At 38.1% G+C, this 13213-nt stretch overlaps 1 protein-coding gene across 4 annotated transcripts in view; it reads right to left on the reverse strand.

Moving 5' to 3' along the window:
• The window catches only part of CIT (citron rho-interacting serine/threonine kinase), a 69407-nt gene extending 56601 nt beyond the window's left edge, over positions 1-12806 (reverse strand). For all 4 annotated transcript variants that reach the window (XM_059485154.1, XM_059485153.1, XM_059485152.1 and 1 more), the window contains exons 1-8: positions 12710-12806; positions 11819-11960; positions 10368-10543; positions 9383-9484; positions 9050-9192; positions 8119-8212; positions 6563-6766; positions 5891-6044 (exon numbers count right to left, since the gene is read on the reverse strand). In XM_059485154.1, coding sequence (XP_059341137.1) covers positions 5891-6044; positions 6563-6766; positions 8119-8212; positions 9050-9192; positions 9383-9484; positions 10368-10543; positions 11819-11960; positions 12710-12805 — 1111 coding nt within the window. In that variant the 5' untranslated portion in view covers position 12806. The remainder of the gene's footprint in view (positions 1-5890; positions 6045-6562; positions 6767-8118; positions 8213-9049; positions 9193-9382; positions 9485-10367; positions 10544-11818; positions 11961-12709) is intronic.
• Positions 12807-13213: the final 407 nt, after the last annotated feature.

The following is a 13213-nucleotide window of genomic DNA, read 5'->3' on the forward strand; positions in this document are numbered from 1 at the left end:
CCAAGTACAGGCGCGGGCTTTGGTAGCAGCTCCCTGAAGAGCCATCCTGACGCTGCTCCCAAGCAGGGAAGTGAGAAGAAATTCCATGAAACAGATGCTGCTCGTGTACTGCAGCTCCAAGTGCATTAGAATCAGATAAATGGGGAAAATACACTAATTAAATAGGTTCTGTAGTAAGCAGTTTCAGTCTACTGGAACTTACAAGCTCCAGAACATTTAAAATGTATGTCAGTATCACAGATTTATTAATTTCTTCTCTTTAATTGGTCATAATAAAAAATATAACATAATGCTGATACTTATGCAACATAAACATAATTTTGAAATATAGATTGTTGATTGGAATATGTATTTCCTTTAAAAAAAATCACTTAATATCAGGATAATGTCCAGCTACTCTTACCTATGTTCTTAATGATTAAAAACAGATAGGTAACAGAAAACAATTTGTAAATTAATTGCAAATACAAGCCTAAAGTTGTAGTTAATTCACAGCAGAGAAGGATCAGTTCAGGAGCAGTATTCTTTAGTTTCAGGACCTTTGCTGAAAGAACTCTGCACTTTCTCTCACAGAAGGGTTGCTGTGGGATTTTTAACACTGTTTTTGAAGGCAGACACTGTCTATGAGGTAAAGTAATAGAGAAAACAGCAAACTCTTCACTTCATCTGCAAAAGTCTAGAACATTTTTAAAGAGGTAGCAAAACCCAATTTAGCTACCTTTTTATAAGGGTACAAGCACCCTATTCTGTCCTCCCCAGAGCCTGCCAGATATAACTTCATCTCTGAAAGAGACACCTAAAGTCTTACTTCCCTCCAGAAATTAGCAAAGAAGATCTTAAGAGTCATCTTCAAGGTCTTGTAATTAAAAACAAAGTTGTCCCTCTTACCAACAATAAGAATTGCTACTCAAACCCCATGCATAAAAGAAAATATCATTTAACTATGCATGCACATAAAAAGATGAAAAAGCACTCAGTGGGGGAACAATGGATGCACAAAGATAAAACTGAATGTGAGACAGAGCAAACCTTTGGGGCTGGTGGAAACTAGTTTAAAGAGCACAATGTTTTACACTACAGCCTCCTCTGATGTTTAATAAAATATGAGAACAAAGAAGAGAAATTGTGAATACTAGATTAAAAAATAATGAAACAATCCTTTGCCCTCAATTTTGCATTCACTAAAAACCATGACTAACAGTCCAAAATCACTGCAACTCTGCAGTATAACTTTGTTACAATATTTGTATCAAGAAGTAGTAGCAACTAAAGAGAAAACTTGGAACAGTCATTTGACAAAAACACCTCTAGATGTTAAGTGGTTCTGAACTTGTCAACAGTGGCTGAAAATGGGAAGCAGAACTTCTGAAGAAGTTTCAGCTGTTGGACAAAAATATCACTTATGGGTAAGAGGGAATAACTGAGAAAAAAAAAAAGCTAGATCCACTCTGTCTGATGTTGCTAATTAATATGGTAGCTTCCTCATAGATTTTTTATTCTTTAGACTAAGGAGTCCTTTATCGGATGTCCTAATTAACACAGAAAAAACAGAGTAAATCTGAAATCAAGCTAAAATAGACAAGCAATTTTGTTCTCAAGGGTGGGTCACGCCATGGCATAATGTCTAGCTAAGTTATTATTTATTATTTCTTGCTTAAAATCAGAAAGCTGTCACACAACCATAGCAATTTCAGAACAAGATGAAGAATGGTAAATGCAAATACATTGATGTGCTTATCAGTTTTCTCTTTAAAGGAAAGGATCCTTCAGTAGAGGTCAAGAGAAGCCTCTGAGAAATGAATGTGAGCACCAAGCCATCACATCTGACAAGGTGACAAATTTGCACTTTTCTCAGGCTCACCCCAAAGTATTACTCAAGAATCAGTAAACCCAGTGCTTCTACTCTCACAAACTGGTTGGGTACAAAGAGCTCCTTTTGTCCCCAACACGTTACAACAACGTACATGTTCTGTTTACCATTTAAAGTATCTTGTGGAGAACTGCATGTTTTAAAAAAGCCAATTCCTTGCCTAGATACATCCCCACTTGTGGAAGGATGTAACCCTCTTCCATCTGTTCCAAAGAATGACTTTCAGAGGAAAAGGGGGTGTTGTAGGTTGCTAAGTTTAAGCGGAAAAAAAAAAAAAAAAGAAAAAGAAAAAAGGAAAAAGAAAAAAGGAAAAATCCAAAACCACCACACATACTCCAGTACTTTAATCAGTTTATAATTAAGATTAGATAAAGTGTCTCTTATGGAAAAAAGCCTTTTTTTTAAACTCTGCCTCAGTGTGTGTATTTATGACTGGTACAAAGAACATTGCCTTAACCAGGTCTTTCCATCCTTTCAAAATATTTTCATGCAAATTCAGAAAAGAGAGACTGCATTTCCCCTGGGACAGTGAAAGACTCAACTGAAATAGGAAACTTAAAGGCAATACAGAATGTTTCTTAAGGATAAAAATGTGTCTCTTCTTGATCTACAAGGTGATCTATAAATGCTTTCTGAGGAAAAGCATCCACACAGCCTTTTTAAATAGGTTAGGCATTCCTCTTCCTCAGGCTCTAACAGACCTATTTGAGAAAGTGTTATGAAAGAAAAAACAGACAATCCCAATGATGAAACTAAAGGAAATTTTTGCTAAGACTACTTATAAAAAATGCACTGTGCTTGTTCTAACCTATCATTACAATATTATCTTAACACCTTTAGTGTTTTGTCAAGACAATGATCCAACACATACATTTCTATTAATAAAAGTGATTTCCAACCTGCAGTGCAAGTGATGTCCACTTCAAGAAACAAGTCAACACATTTTTCTGAAGACAAGAATTTAAATGAAACACTACAATGTGTAACTGTTAACATCCTGAATGACAACATGGTGTTCATAAGGAGAAGTGTCTTGGATTTTTGAATAATGAGATTTGGGTCCTGCCTCTTTAACAGCAGAAAACAGTTTAAAAATCAGTCTTTAATACTTTCTCGAGTTTTTCTGTTTGCACAAGACAATAACTCTTGTCTTTTCATATATATAGTTTCCATGTGCAAGCCCATTCCATTTTCAAGACCTCTTGGATTGTAATTACAAAGCAATTCTTAAAATGAAAGGCTCTTTATGCTGATACAGATCAAAGTTTTCTGACCATCTCCCAGCTAGACTTCAGCAAGCAGATTTTTGATTCCAAATTAAAAAGCTGATGTAGTTTATGGATGTCAAATAACAAAAGACAACCAAAAACTCCCAAAATTATACAGAATGCAGCCTTGTTGCTGATAACTCAAGTATGTCATTCCCACATTCTCTACCTCTGATTTTAGATACTTCTTAGGTACTCAAATGGTTCTGTTATCAACTTTCTAGTGAAATACCTGATCATCACAGAAATATGCTTATTTCAGGTAAATAAATTCCAAAATACTTTCAGAAAATTCTTCAGTGAGTGAACAAAAACTTTTGAAAGTTTTAGTTTATTTTATTTTTGGGGAGGAAGTGCAATGGTATCTGTTTGCAGGTGGGTTTTTTAAATAAGCTTTAGAAGTCATTAAATAGCAGAAAAAAAGGCAGAGAGCAACAGAGACCAGAATTTCTGTGTGTTTCAGTATAATACTCCAACAAAGGAGAAAAATCACCTGTTGAGACAAATTCAGATAAACCTGACTTTAGGTTTAATTGTTTGATTCTGTTTCTGTAACTTAAGAGCTGCTTTTACAAATACATTACTTGGACCTCGGGAAGTTGGGAGCTTTTTTTAGAGGCAATGATCTTTTGGAAACGGGTTTACTAAAAAGTCAAGTGTTTCATAGGTTACCATAACAACAAAGTGTAACACTGAAAAGCCCCTTAATGACACATTCTTAACCATAATCTGTGTATTAAGAATGGCTATCCTGGAGCTCTCAGCATGATAATTAAAAACCTGCAAGGCAAAGGTACCAATTTTTTTCCCTACCTTGCTCAGCCTGAAATAGAAATTACATCACTGCCCTTATAGACTATAGCAAAGTCTGATTATACTGACACAGAATTTGTCCAACAATTGTGGATCAGAGTCACTTCAGTTGGGTTTAGGATCACCCAGCCCCAACACTCCATAACCTTAAAGTCTTTCACCAGATTAACTTGGGGTAGTGAGATTCTTTAATGTAAATCTAAATCCTATGACCTCTTCCACCACCCATCTTCTCAAGCTGCCATTTCTCCAGCTAAACACCTCTATCAGCAGAGGTCAAGATTAGAAAGAAACCTTTAGCTTTTAGATAGCTCAGGTCAAACCTGACCTAGGTTTTGAACAGAATGACAGAAAGACTGCTCAGAAAAATCAGCACAGGGAGAACCACTACTGAGAGCAAAGCAATAGGTGATACATTGAATCTGCTGCTTGAAGCACAGACACTGCTGTGTTTTGTGCTAGTTACAGTGGGGGTTTATCAAGTATGAGGTATAACAACAAAATGAGGGGTCAAAACTGCATGAAACCTCCCAGTAGGTAGGTGTGGATATTACAGGGAATGATGATGCAATCTGCTGGCCAGCTGCAGACAGAAATGGGATTTTTTTAAACCCCAAATGATTATTCCAACATTATAACCACACCAGGGCTGCCTAGTGGCTTGTCCATCAGCATCACTGCTGTCACACAAATTGGCAAAACGCTCCATTAACTCCTGCAGCTGTGTGAATACTAGACAGGCAATTGCCAAGGAAACACCAGAACATATGCTCACATGTCATTCTCCTCTCTATATCTGAGGCAACATGATATAAATGCAACACTAAATTCAGGAACAGAAACTGGTGGCTGAGGCAGGGCTCTAGGGAGAGAAGGCAGAGAGCACTGGGAAATGTATGCTAAAGTGATGAAAAGGGCTCGAGGCTCAATGGCTCTCAAAGGGCAGAAACAATGGAATTTAACAGAACAGCAGCTCCACAAGTTCAAAATTAATGAATCGACAGAAAAGTGAGCAAACAGTCTGTGGAGCTGACAGCTGAAGTGCTGAGATAGTCATCAAAAGGAGAAGCACTGGCTTAGCAATTTATCATGGAAAATGGAGCAGAATCATTCCCTTACAGCATATTTGACAAAAAACATAAGGCAGACATGTTGCTCGCCCAGATAATCTTACAGTCCAAATAATTTAAAATACTCTCCAACACAATCAGATCCCCACACAGAGATCACTGATGAACTGTGAAGTATTTGCTTTTGCCATGGAGCTGGTGCCTCAGTACTTCCAAATACCAAATTCCATTGCTTGCATAGTATTATAAACAGTTTTCTGCATAGAGAATTATCTGGTTCACTGGTTTTATTCTATTCCTGGTTGAATGAACAGATTTTTCACCAAAAAAAAAGCAGTAATACATTATCCCCATTGACTTTGACAAAAAGCTCCAATGGCCCCTATGGCCACAGACATTTCATCACCTACTGGAACTACAAAAAACAAACCAACCTTAAGTAAAGTTGGTTCACAAGTTACAAAAGAGAAATGTGAAGATACAACAACAAGAAAAGATGAAGCCAAAATTTAGCAAACTGAAGTGGGAAAGGCCTGAAAAAAAATTCTGATGCCTTTTAATCTGAAGAAGGACATGGAAAGGATCATTTTGATTTTCCAGTCTAGTGCCTGCAGTAATATGGCAATTGCATCAGGAATTCATGTGGAGTTTAATAAAACATCCTCTACCTTACAATTTTTACCTGAGATGTTAACATGGCCTTTGCAAAAACCAAAATGAGCTGTTTTGTTAAAAACACCTGCTCCAGAAACCAGTCCTGTTTCGTTAGGAAAAATTCAGATCAAACACTCTTTAATACTCATTGCATAAATTTTCCCAGTACCAAAAAACCCAGAAATTGTTTCTAAAAGCAATTTTATTCTACTTACAATTACGGATATTGTTCCAGTCAATTTTAGAAAAAAATGGATGGCAGCAGAGATCCTCATAACCCAGCCTTTCCTTCTGCCCACAGAGCAGGCTCTGGATCAGGTCAAGAAAGTCACTGCTAACTTTCACATCCTCTGGGAACTTCAGAAATCTCTGCATTAGAAAGAAATGGATTTCTGCTCAGTAGGAAAACAGGCTCAGAACAGGAAGATTAAGTTTCATTATTCTGAGATATGTCAGGTACAAAGGATGAATATTTATAGCACACAAATAAAAGCATGGTGCATTTTATCCAAGTAGGCTTTTATATGCATTTACTGCAGTAAAGATAAGAACACAGGAACAACCATTCCCACCCAGGCAAATGGTATCCCAGGTCAGCACCTTGTGCTGAACAATGGCCAATAGCACACACAAATGGAGGAATAAAACAAGACATTTCCCCAGAAAATTCTCACAAACCTCCAAAGGGTGGGTCATAGCATTTTTTGAATTGGGAATGATGACACCTGTTACAAAAAATAACTTGACACCTATAATACCTATATAAATACAGCACAGTGCATATATTCCAAATATTTTATGACAAAGTAAGAGACATCCATAAACTTTTATGCAAAGCTGAGAAAAACAGCCTTTTTACTTGAGAACAGGGAAGGAGATCTCTCTACCTGGAAGTTCATGATGTTATTGAAAGTCTTTGCTGAAGTGCCCTCAGTGAAGGGAGACCTCCCATAGATCATTTCATAGGCAATGACTCCAAGGGACCACCAGTCACACTCAGGGCCATAGGAGGCTTTGCCATCCCCTCCCAGCCCTGTCAGCATCTCTGGTGCCATGTAGTCAGGTGTGCCCACAGGGAGCCTGGCATTTACCTGGGAGCAAAGATAAACCAAGTGAAATTACAGCACTTTCTGTTCAATGGCATCTTGGTAATAAAACAAAGGTTTTCTTTTTCCCCCCCCACTCTTTTTTTATTTTTTAAAAAAGACATAATTTTCAGCCCTCCATGTGAATTTTAAGAAAGTAATTTTAAGCAAAGCTGTTTAGCAAATAAGCACCAGGTTAAGAAAACTGCTGGTAACCAAAGGGATTTGTTTGATATATTTGATATAAAGAGTCAAATTATCAGAGCTAATTGTTACTATAAAATACAAACTACTAAAGTATAAAAGTAGCATCCCAAAAAGCACAGAAATACTAAGCTGATGTTTGTTTTAACTCTGTTTCAACTAGTATTAACAGGGACATCATAGCTGAAATTTCAAAAATGGTCAAGTTCAGACAGAACTATTTCCTGCCCTCATTACATTCCCTGTCATCCTTTTTACCTAGTGTTCATGATCAGCAAAGTACTAAGATTTGAATTTCTGGACTGCTTAGAAAAGGTAATGCAGGAGCCAATGCTACAATCATTTTTGTACTGAGTGGCATAAAGAATGAAACAAAACAGCAGGCAGGCTAACACAAAAACCCATGAGTGACTGAAGAGATAGTGTGAACAAAAAGTTTCAAAGGAAAATGCAATGCAGAGAAGCACTGAAAATGTAAGAGTAGGGAAAAACAGGATATTAAGAATCACATTACAAAGAAAATGTTATGGAAAAATAAAAACTGTAAAACAAGACAGAAATATGGTACAGAACTTCATGTTCTCACTTAGACACATTTAAATTTTAAAAATTTTCAGTGGAAGTTGTGTGCAGTTACCAAAACTTACAAGCAACTTATAAAAAACTCCACTGATTTAGATTTGATGCAGTACTTTGTGGTGAGTGAAGCCCAGAATATTTAAATGTGACTCATTTTGATCAAGAGCTCCCCAGTCTTCAAAGTTATGTGAACTTGGTTACAACAGGCACGATTTTCATTCCAACTATGAATCCATGTCCCCTTTAAACACAGCATTGAACAGCTGTAAGAACTTGTAGAAATATGATTTTGTGCCCAGTGCAGCACCATGAGAAAGGTAAAGGTAAGTCTGCTTTCTTGTTTATTAATATTTTAATAAGTAAATATGTATTTGCTGAGGGCTGAACAAGATACTTGAGCTCATGCTTGAAAAGCCATTCACAAATGGAAAAACACAATTAGATTCCATAGTAGACAAGAAAGGCAGAAGAGAGAAGAGCAAGGTGTAATCAAAGGACAGATACTGAGTTAGTTTTCCCTTTTCAACTGGACTATCCAAACAAGGCACAGACAAAGTTGAAATCCACATTATTACCGTTTTGTTTACTGTCATTTTGGCAGCTGACCCAAAATCCACCAGTTTAATGTGTCCTGTTCTGTCAATAAGAACATTCTCTGGTTTGATGTCCCTGTAAGCCAGAAGAAAGCAATCAGAACCTTTCCAGACCATTCCCTACAGGCACACCCAGATAACAGGATATCCCTATTCAACCAAATGCATAAAGCCTTTCAAGTAGGAGTCTTTCCAAAAATTCCCTGTTTCCAAGCAAATATGGAAGAATTACAGCTCCCCTTATTTCATGGAAGGTTAATAACTATTGACAGTAGATGAAAAGATAAGGTGATTTTGCATCTTGACCACATTGTAACTGACTCACAGTCAAGTACCTTGTAGTTTTCTTCCCAAATTCCCTCAGAACTTATTCTTCACATCTTCCAAATTCAGCTAGTGACCTTGCATTAGAAAGCCACAGCCCATGCTCTAAGTGCAGCCATTACAAGCTCTTGGAACATAATATCCATCCACACCCTCAGAATGGAATAGTTTTTTTAAATACCATTATGATTTGGAAATGCACACAGTAACTGTCTCCAAGCCCTGAGAGAAAACTCTGTGATATTTAACTACTCCAACATCCTATACTGCCCTGTTCACCAATCAGCACACAACCATTTTTAACAATTACATTAATTCCCCATAGGATTTGATGCCAAAAGCAGCAATCCATGGAAAATATTTAAATTTTTTATAGGGCAACATTGAGGCTTCTTTTTACTGAGCCTCCAGAAAAATATATGTAACAATCCTTTCTTGATATTGGTCTGAACTTTACATCAAAGTCAATGCCCTGAGCTACAATTATAGTTGGGAGTCTGATTAATTTTCTAATTTTGTCCTCTGACACAGCATGTGAAATACTGAAAGAGGACAGGATACAGAAGCACCCAAAGGAACCCTGACATACCGGTGGACATAACCCATCTGATGGACACTGTGAATGGCCAAAACCAACTCTGCAAGGTAGAACTGCACCATGCTCTCATCCAGCTGGTCCTCATATCTGTTTAAGAGTGACAGCAAGTCCCCTCCAGGCTGATACTCCATAACCTGCATACAATTTTAAAGGAATAGATATACAAGATATTCCATTCAACTCCCCGGTATGACACTGGGCATATATCAAACAGTGCAGGAAAATTTACAGAAAACAAGCACATTTCAACCATCACATTATTCTTTAAAATAAACCAACAACAATGGTGTTCAGTAGAGGAGAAAATCAAAAACTAGGCATTACCAAGTAGAGATTTTTCTTGTCTTGAAATGCATACTGTAATTGTGGAATCCAGGGACTGGTGCTCTGAGCTAATATGCTGCGTTCTTCCTCAAAAAATGACACCTACCAAAAAAGTGTTCAGTTACATCATGATGAGAGGGAGTGAGAATACATTATAATCCCCTAGTTTTAGAAAAACTTGGCACACATCACAAAAAAATTACACAGAAATCATTAAGTGCTGTTTCCTGAGCAAGTGCCATGTGAGGGTAGCACCATACTTTGCTTTCTTGTCAATCTGGGCCCAAAAAGGGTAATTTTAGTCGGGCTCCATTTCTCCTAGCCACAAACAATGCTGAGGGATATCAGGAGCAACCTTGGTGCACCATGTATTGGGAACAACTGATGCAGATATTGTATAAATTCATGAGGTCTCTCATGGAGTATCTCTGTCCTACTTGTCATCTCATGTCAGCAAAGATTAACTTCTGTTTCTCACCAAACTATGAGAACAACCTCCATTATCCCTTTTTTAAGTTTCCAAGTAACACATTCCTCAAGCTAGCGAGAGGCTCTCCATAAAAATCCAGTCACCACAGTTTGCCTTCACACCCACTCCTGACATTCTACTTTGCTCTTTAAAATTTAAAAAAAAAACAACTTAATGAATAGATTGTCTGAAAATTCAAACCATCTTCAACAAGATCAATACTGATTCAGTGTTTTCATCATCTGTTTTTCTTTTCTTATAATTACATGGGAAGCTCTTTACAACAAGGGCCATGTTTTGGTACCTGAGGATGGCACCTCATCCAACAGACCCACAGACTGTCACAATGGCTTTTAAACACAGCAAAACTACACACAAATTTATTGCTTCACTCAAACGCAGGATGAACTTTCTCAAGATATATTTTTAACTCAGTTCTAATTATAGTGACAGAAAGGAAGTGTTCAACAAATTGCAATTTATCCTCCTAGTCTCATCAGAGAAAAATATACATACGTGCTCCTGTGCCAGCAAGGACTCCTTGCTCATCACCTTCATGGCATAGACATCACCAGTGACTTTCTCCCTCACTACTTTGACATCTGCAAAGTGACCACAGCCAACCACACTCTTTACTTCAAAGTCCTTCACACTGGGTTGCAGTTCCTTTAGTTCAGCGATAGCCTCTGCATCTATAAAAATAAAATACTTGTTTTTACATTTGGCAACTGGCATTTCATAAAAAAGAGACAACATAGAAACTGGGGAATAAAATTTAAAAAGCTCCAGCAAACCAAAACCAAAAAAAATCCCAACATTCAGTTCCAGATTCTCAAGAAATGTTAAATCTTTCCAGAATATGCTTCTTAAAAATAACAGCATGCATCAGAACTAGAAAAAGACTGTATCAATGCAGAGTTAAGTCTGAAATATGGTACATACAAAAGGATCAGGAAATGCTAAGACAGTTCCCATGGCAACCATAATTCTGTCCCATTCATAACATCAGAGCCTGAGAAGCTCTTTGGTTCCTAATTTCTTTCCAGCCATCCTTTATCAATACAAAGTATATTCTCTAAACATGAGGGCTTTACCCAGCAAGTTCCAGTCCAGGGGCAGGGTTTGCTCCTCTGCCTGAGGGAGGCACCAGTCTATTGTCTAACAACCAACCACAGGCATTTACTGCAGATATTCAGCTCAAGTTTCCCACTGACTAGTTCCAGCCAGCATGCACTGTGATTATCAGTCACTCACAGGAGATTGTTCTAAAAATTCTTCAAACTAGCAGAAAATTTCTGTCTGCTAATAATACTACAAATCATTGGGTGGAATTATAATGGGGGACACAAGGTGTTACTTGAAATCCAATGTGTTTCTGCTACATTTTAATGGAAAAATTGATGGAAATTTTCTTTGCTCTTCCTCAAAAGGATTCTGGGCACATTATCAATAAAATATTTACACCTTTAGGACCTGCTTTTGTGAAGCACAGAAATACTTCTTTACAAGTTACACATGCAGAACTTTGGTAACACATGGAATCCAAAAGGTATTTTGAAAGAGCCAGAGATTACCAAGTTTCTCTCTCAAATCTTTTTTTCTCTCAGAGTCACCACCCTGCTCTAAACTTCTGACATCCTTCTGTGGTGCACACTCAGAGCTTTGCTGTAGCCAGTACTCACTTTCCAAGAAAGCACCTCTTCAAATATAAATACAGTACAGACTAAGAAGGAGGCACATTTGAGTCACAGCACTTCAAAAGCCACTTGCATTTGATCTTCTTGGACCTGAACAAATCCTTACCAAGATTGCCAAGATCCCCTTTGCAGAGTTGAGTCTGCCAACAAAGAATCAGATGCTCAAAGTCCTGGGTTACAATCAAAGCAACTAAAGCATTACTCTAACATCCAGATTCTTAAGAACTGTTTTATAAAGTGACACCTGAAAATTAGTGTAAACAAACTTACACTTCTTGACAAAGTTGCCAACATGTTTAATTTTCATTAAAGCAGGGTTTCTGCATTCTTCAAAAAGAACAAATAATGAATCAAGGATGCCTTCCCGGGAGAGAGGAGACATCTGCTGTTGAGTCACAAAGAGTGGCTTCCCCTGGAAAAAAAAAGCAGCAACAGCAGATGGAGTCTCAGACAACAATGAAAAGCCTCAAATCAATAACAGATGTATAGAGCAGATAATATATATCCATTTTAAAATCACTACTTCAGAAATTAAGCAAATGATACAGAAGTGTGAGGTAAATATATCAACTCACTAAGTCCATCTGTAATAGCTGTTACAGGTATTTTTCTTGTAGACAAAGCAATCCTTTAAAGTTTCAAGCAACTAAACTACCAGTCTCAAGAAAGCTGTTATTCAAATTTTAACAATCTATATCCTCCTGATGACTCTGATCTGACTGGCTTTTTCCTTGACACTGCATCATGCAGGTCTTTCCATGGTACAAACAATTGGAGAAATCAGCATCAACAGTAGCTCTGGAAGGAAAAGCTGTTGGACCTCAGATGATGAAAAAGCAGCCCCTTAGGTAAATTCATCTTGGGACAAACCCACAGCTTCTTCACTCATGAAAAAACTAAATATTACAGAAAGCAATATGCCATATTTAAGTGGAAAAATCTATCCGGTTAAAACATCAGCAGATGCACAAAACATTACAGCAGTTCCTATCAACTGAATTTTGTGCAAACCAGGTGCACCTTGAACTTCTCCTAGTTACCCCAAAGAATAACACAGGCATGGTTTCAGCACCCAAACAAGCAAAGCTGTATTTTGAGATACTGGAGATCAGGACAAGAACAAAACCAGGATCAGCCTTTCCCAGGCCAGATGTCCTTCACCTGAAAGAGCAGATTTAGCCGAGACACTCGGCTGGTGATGGGCTCCATCGGTCCTGCCTCGACTGGATTTCGGGCTCCACATTTAAACTTCAACATCTTTAGAGCTTATCTCATTGAAACAAGCACCTGAAAAAGTGAACAGGGACATTCAGGAAGCACTTGGCTGGCTGACTCTAAGTAAAAAACATGCATGAGGGGGGATGTAATCTAAGTAACATCTACTTTTCCTCGGGGACAAAATTTATAAGTTTAAAGGCTGGGAGCACCCCAGCAATAAAGTGGGGAGAAGCACAGAAGCAATTACATTGAAGAAGACCCTCCGAGACCATCCAGTGAGCGAACCCCACCGTGCCACCTTCCCTGTGGCACTCAGCACCTCGGCCAGCCTTTCCCTAAACACCTGCAGGGACAGTGACCCCACCGCCTTGCAGGGAGGGCACGGAGCCCCCCAGACCCCGGAGGTTACAGCGGGCGGACCCGGGTTCCCCTCAGAGCTGCCCCATC

The sequence above is a fragment of the Ammospiza nelsoni genome, chromosome 18, assembly GCF_027579445.1.
Source record: "Ammospiza nelsoni isolate bAmmNel1 chromosome 18, bAmmNel1.pri, whole genome shotgun sequence".
NCBI classification, from domain to species: domain Eukaryota; kingdom Metazoa; phylum Chordata; class Aves; order Passeriformes; family Passerellidae; genus Ammospiza; species Ammospiza nelsoni.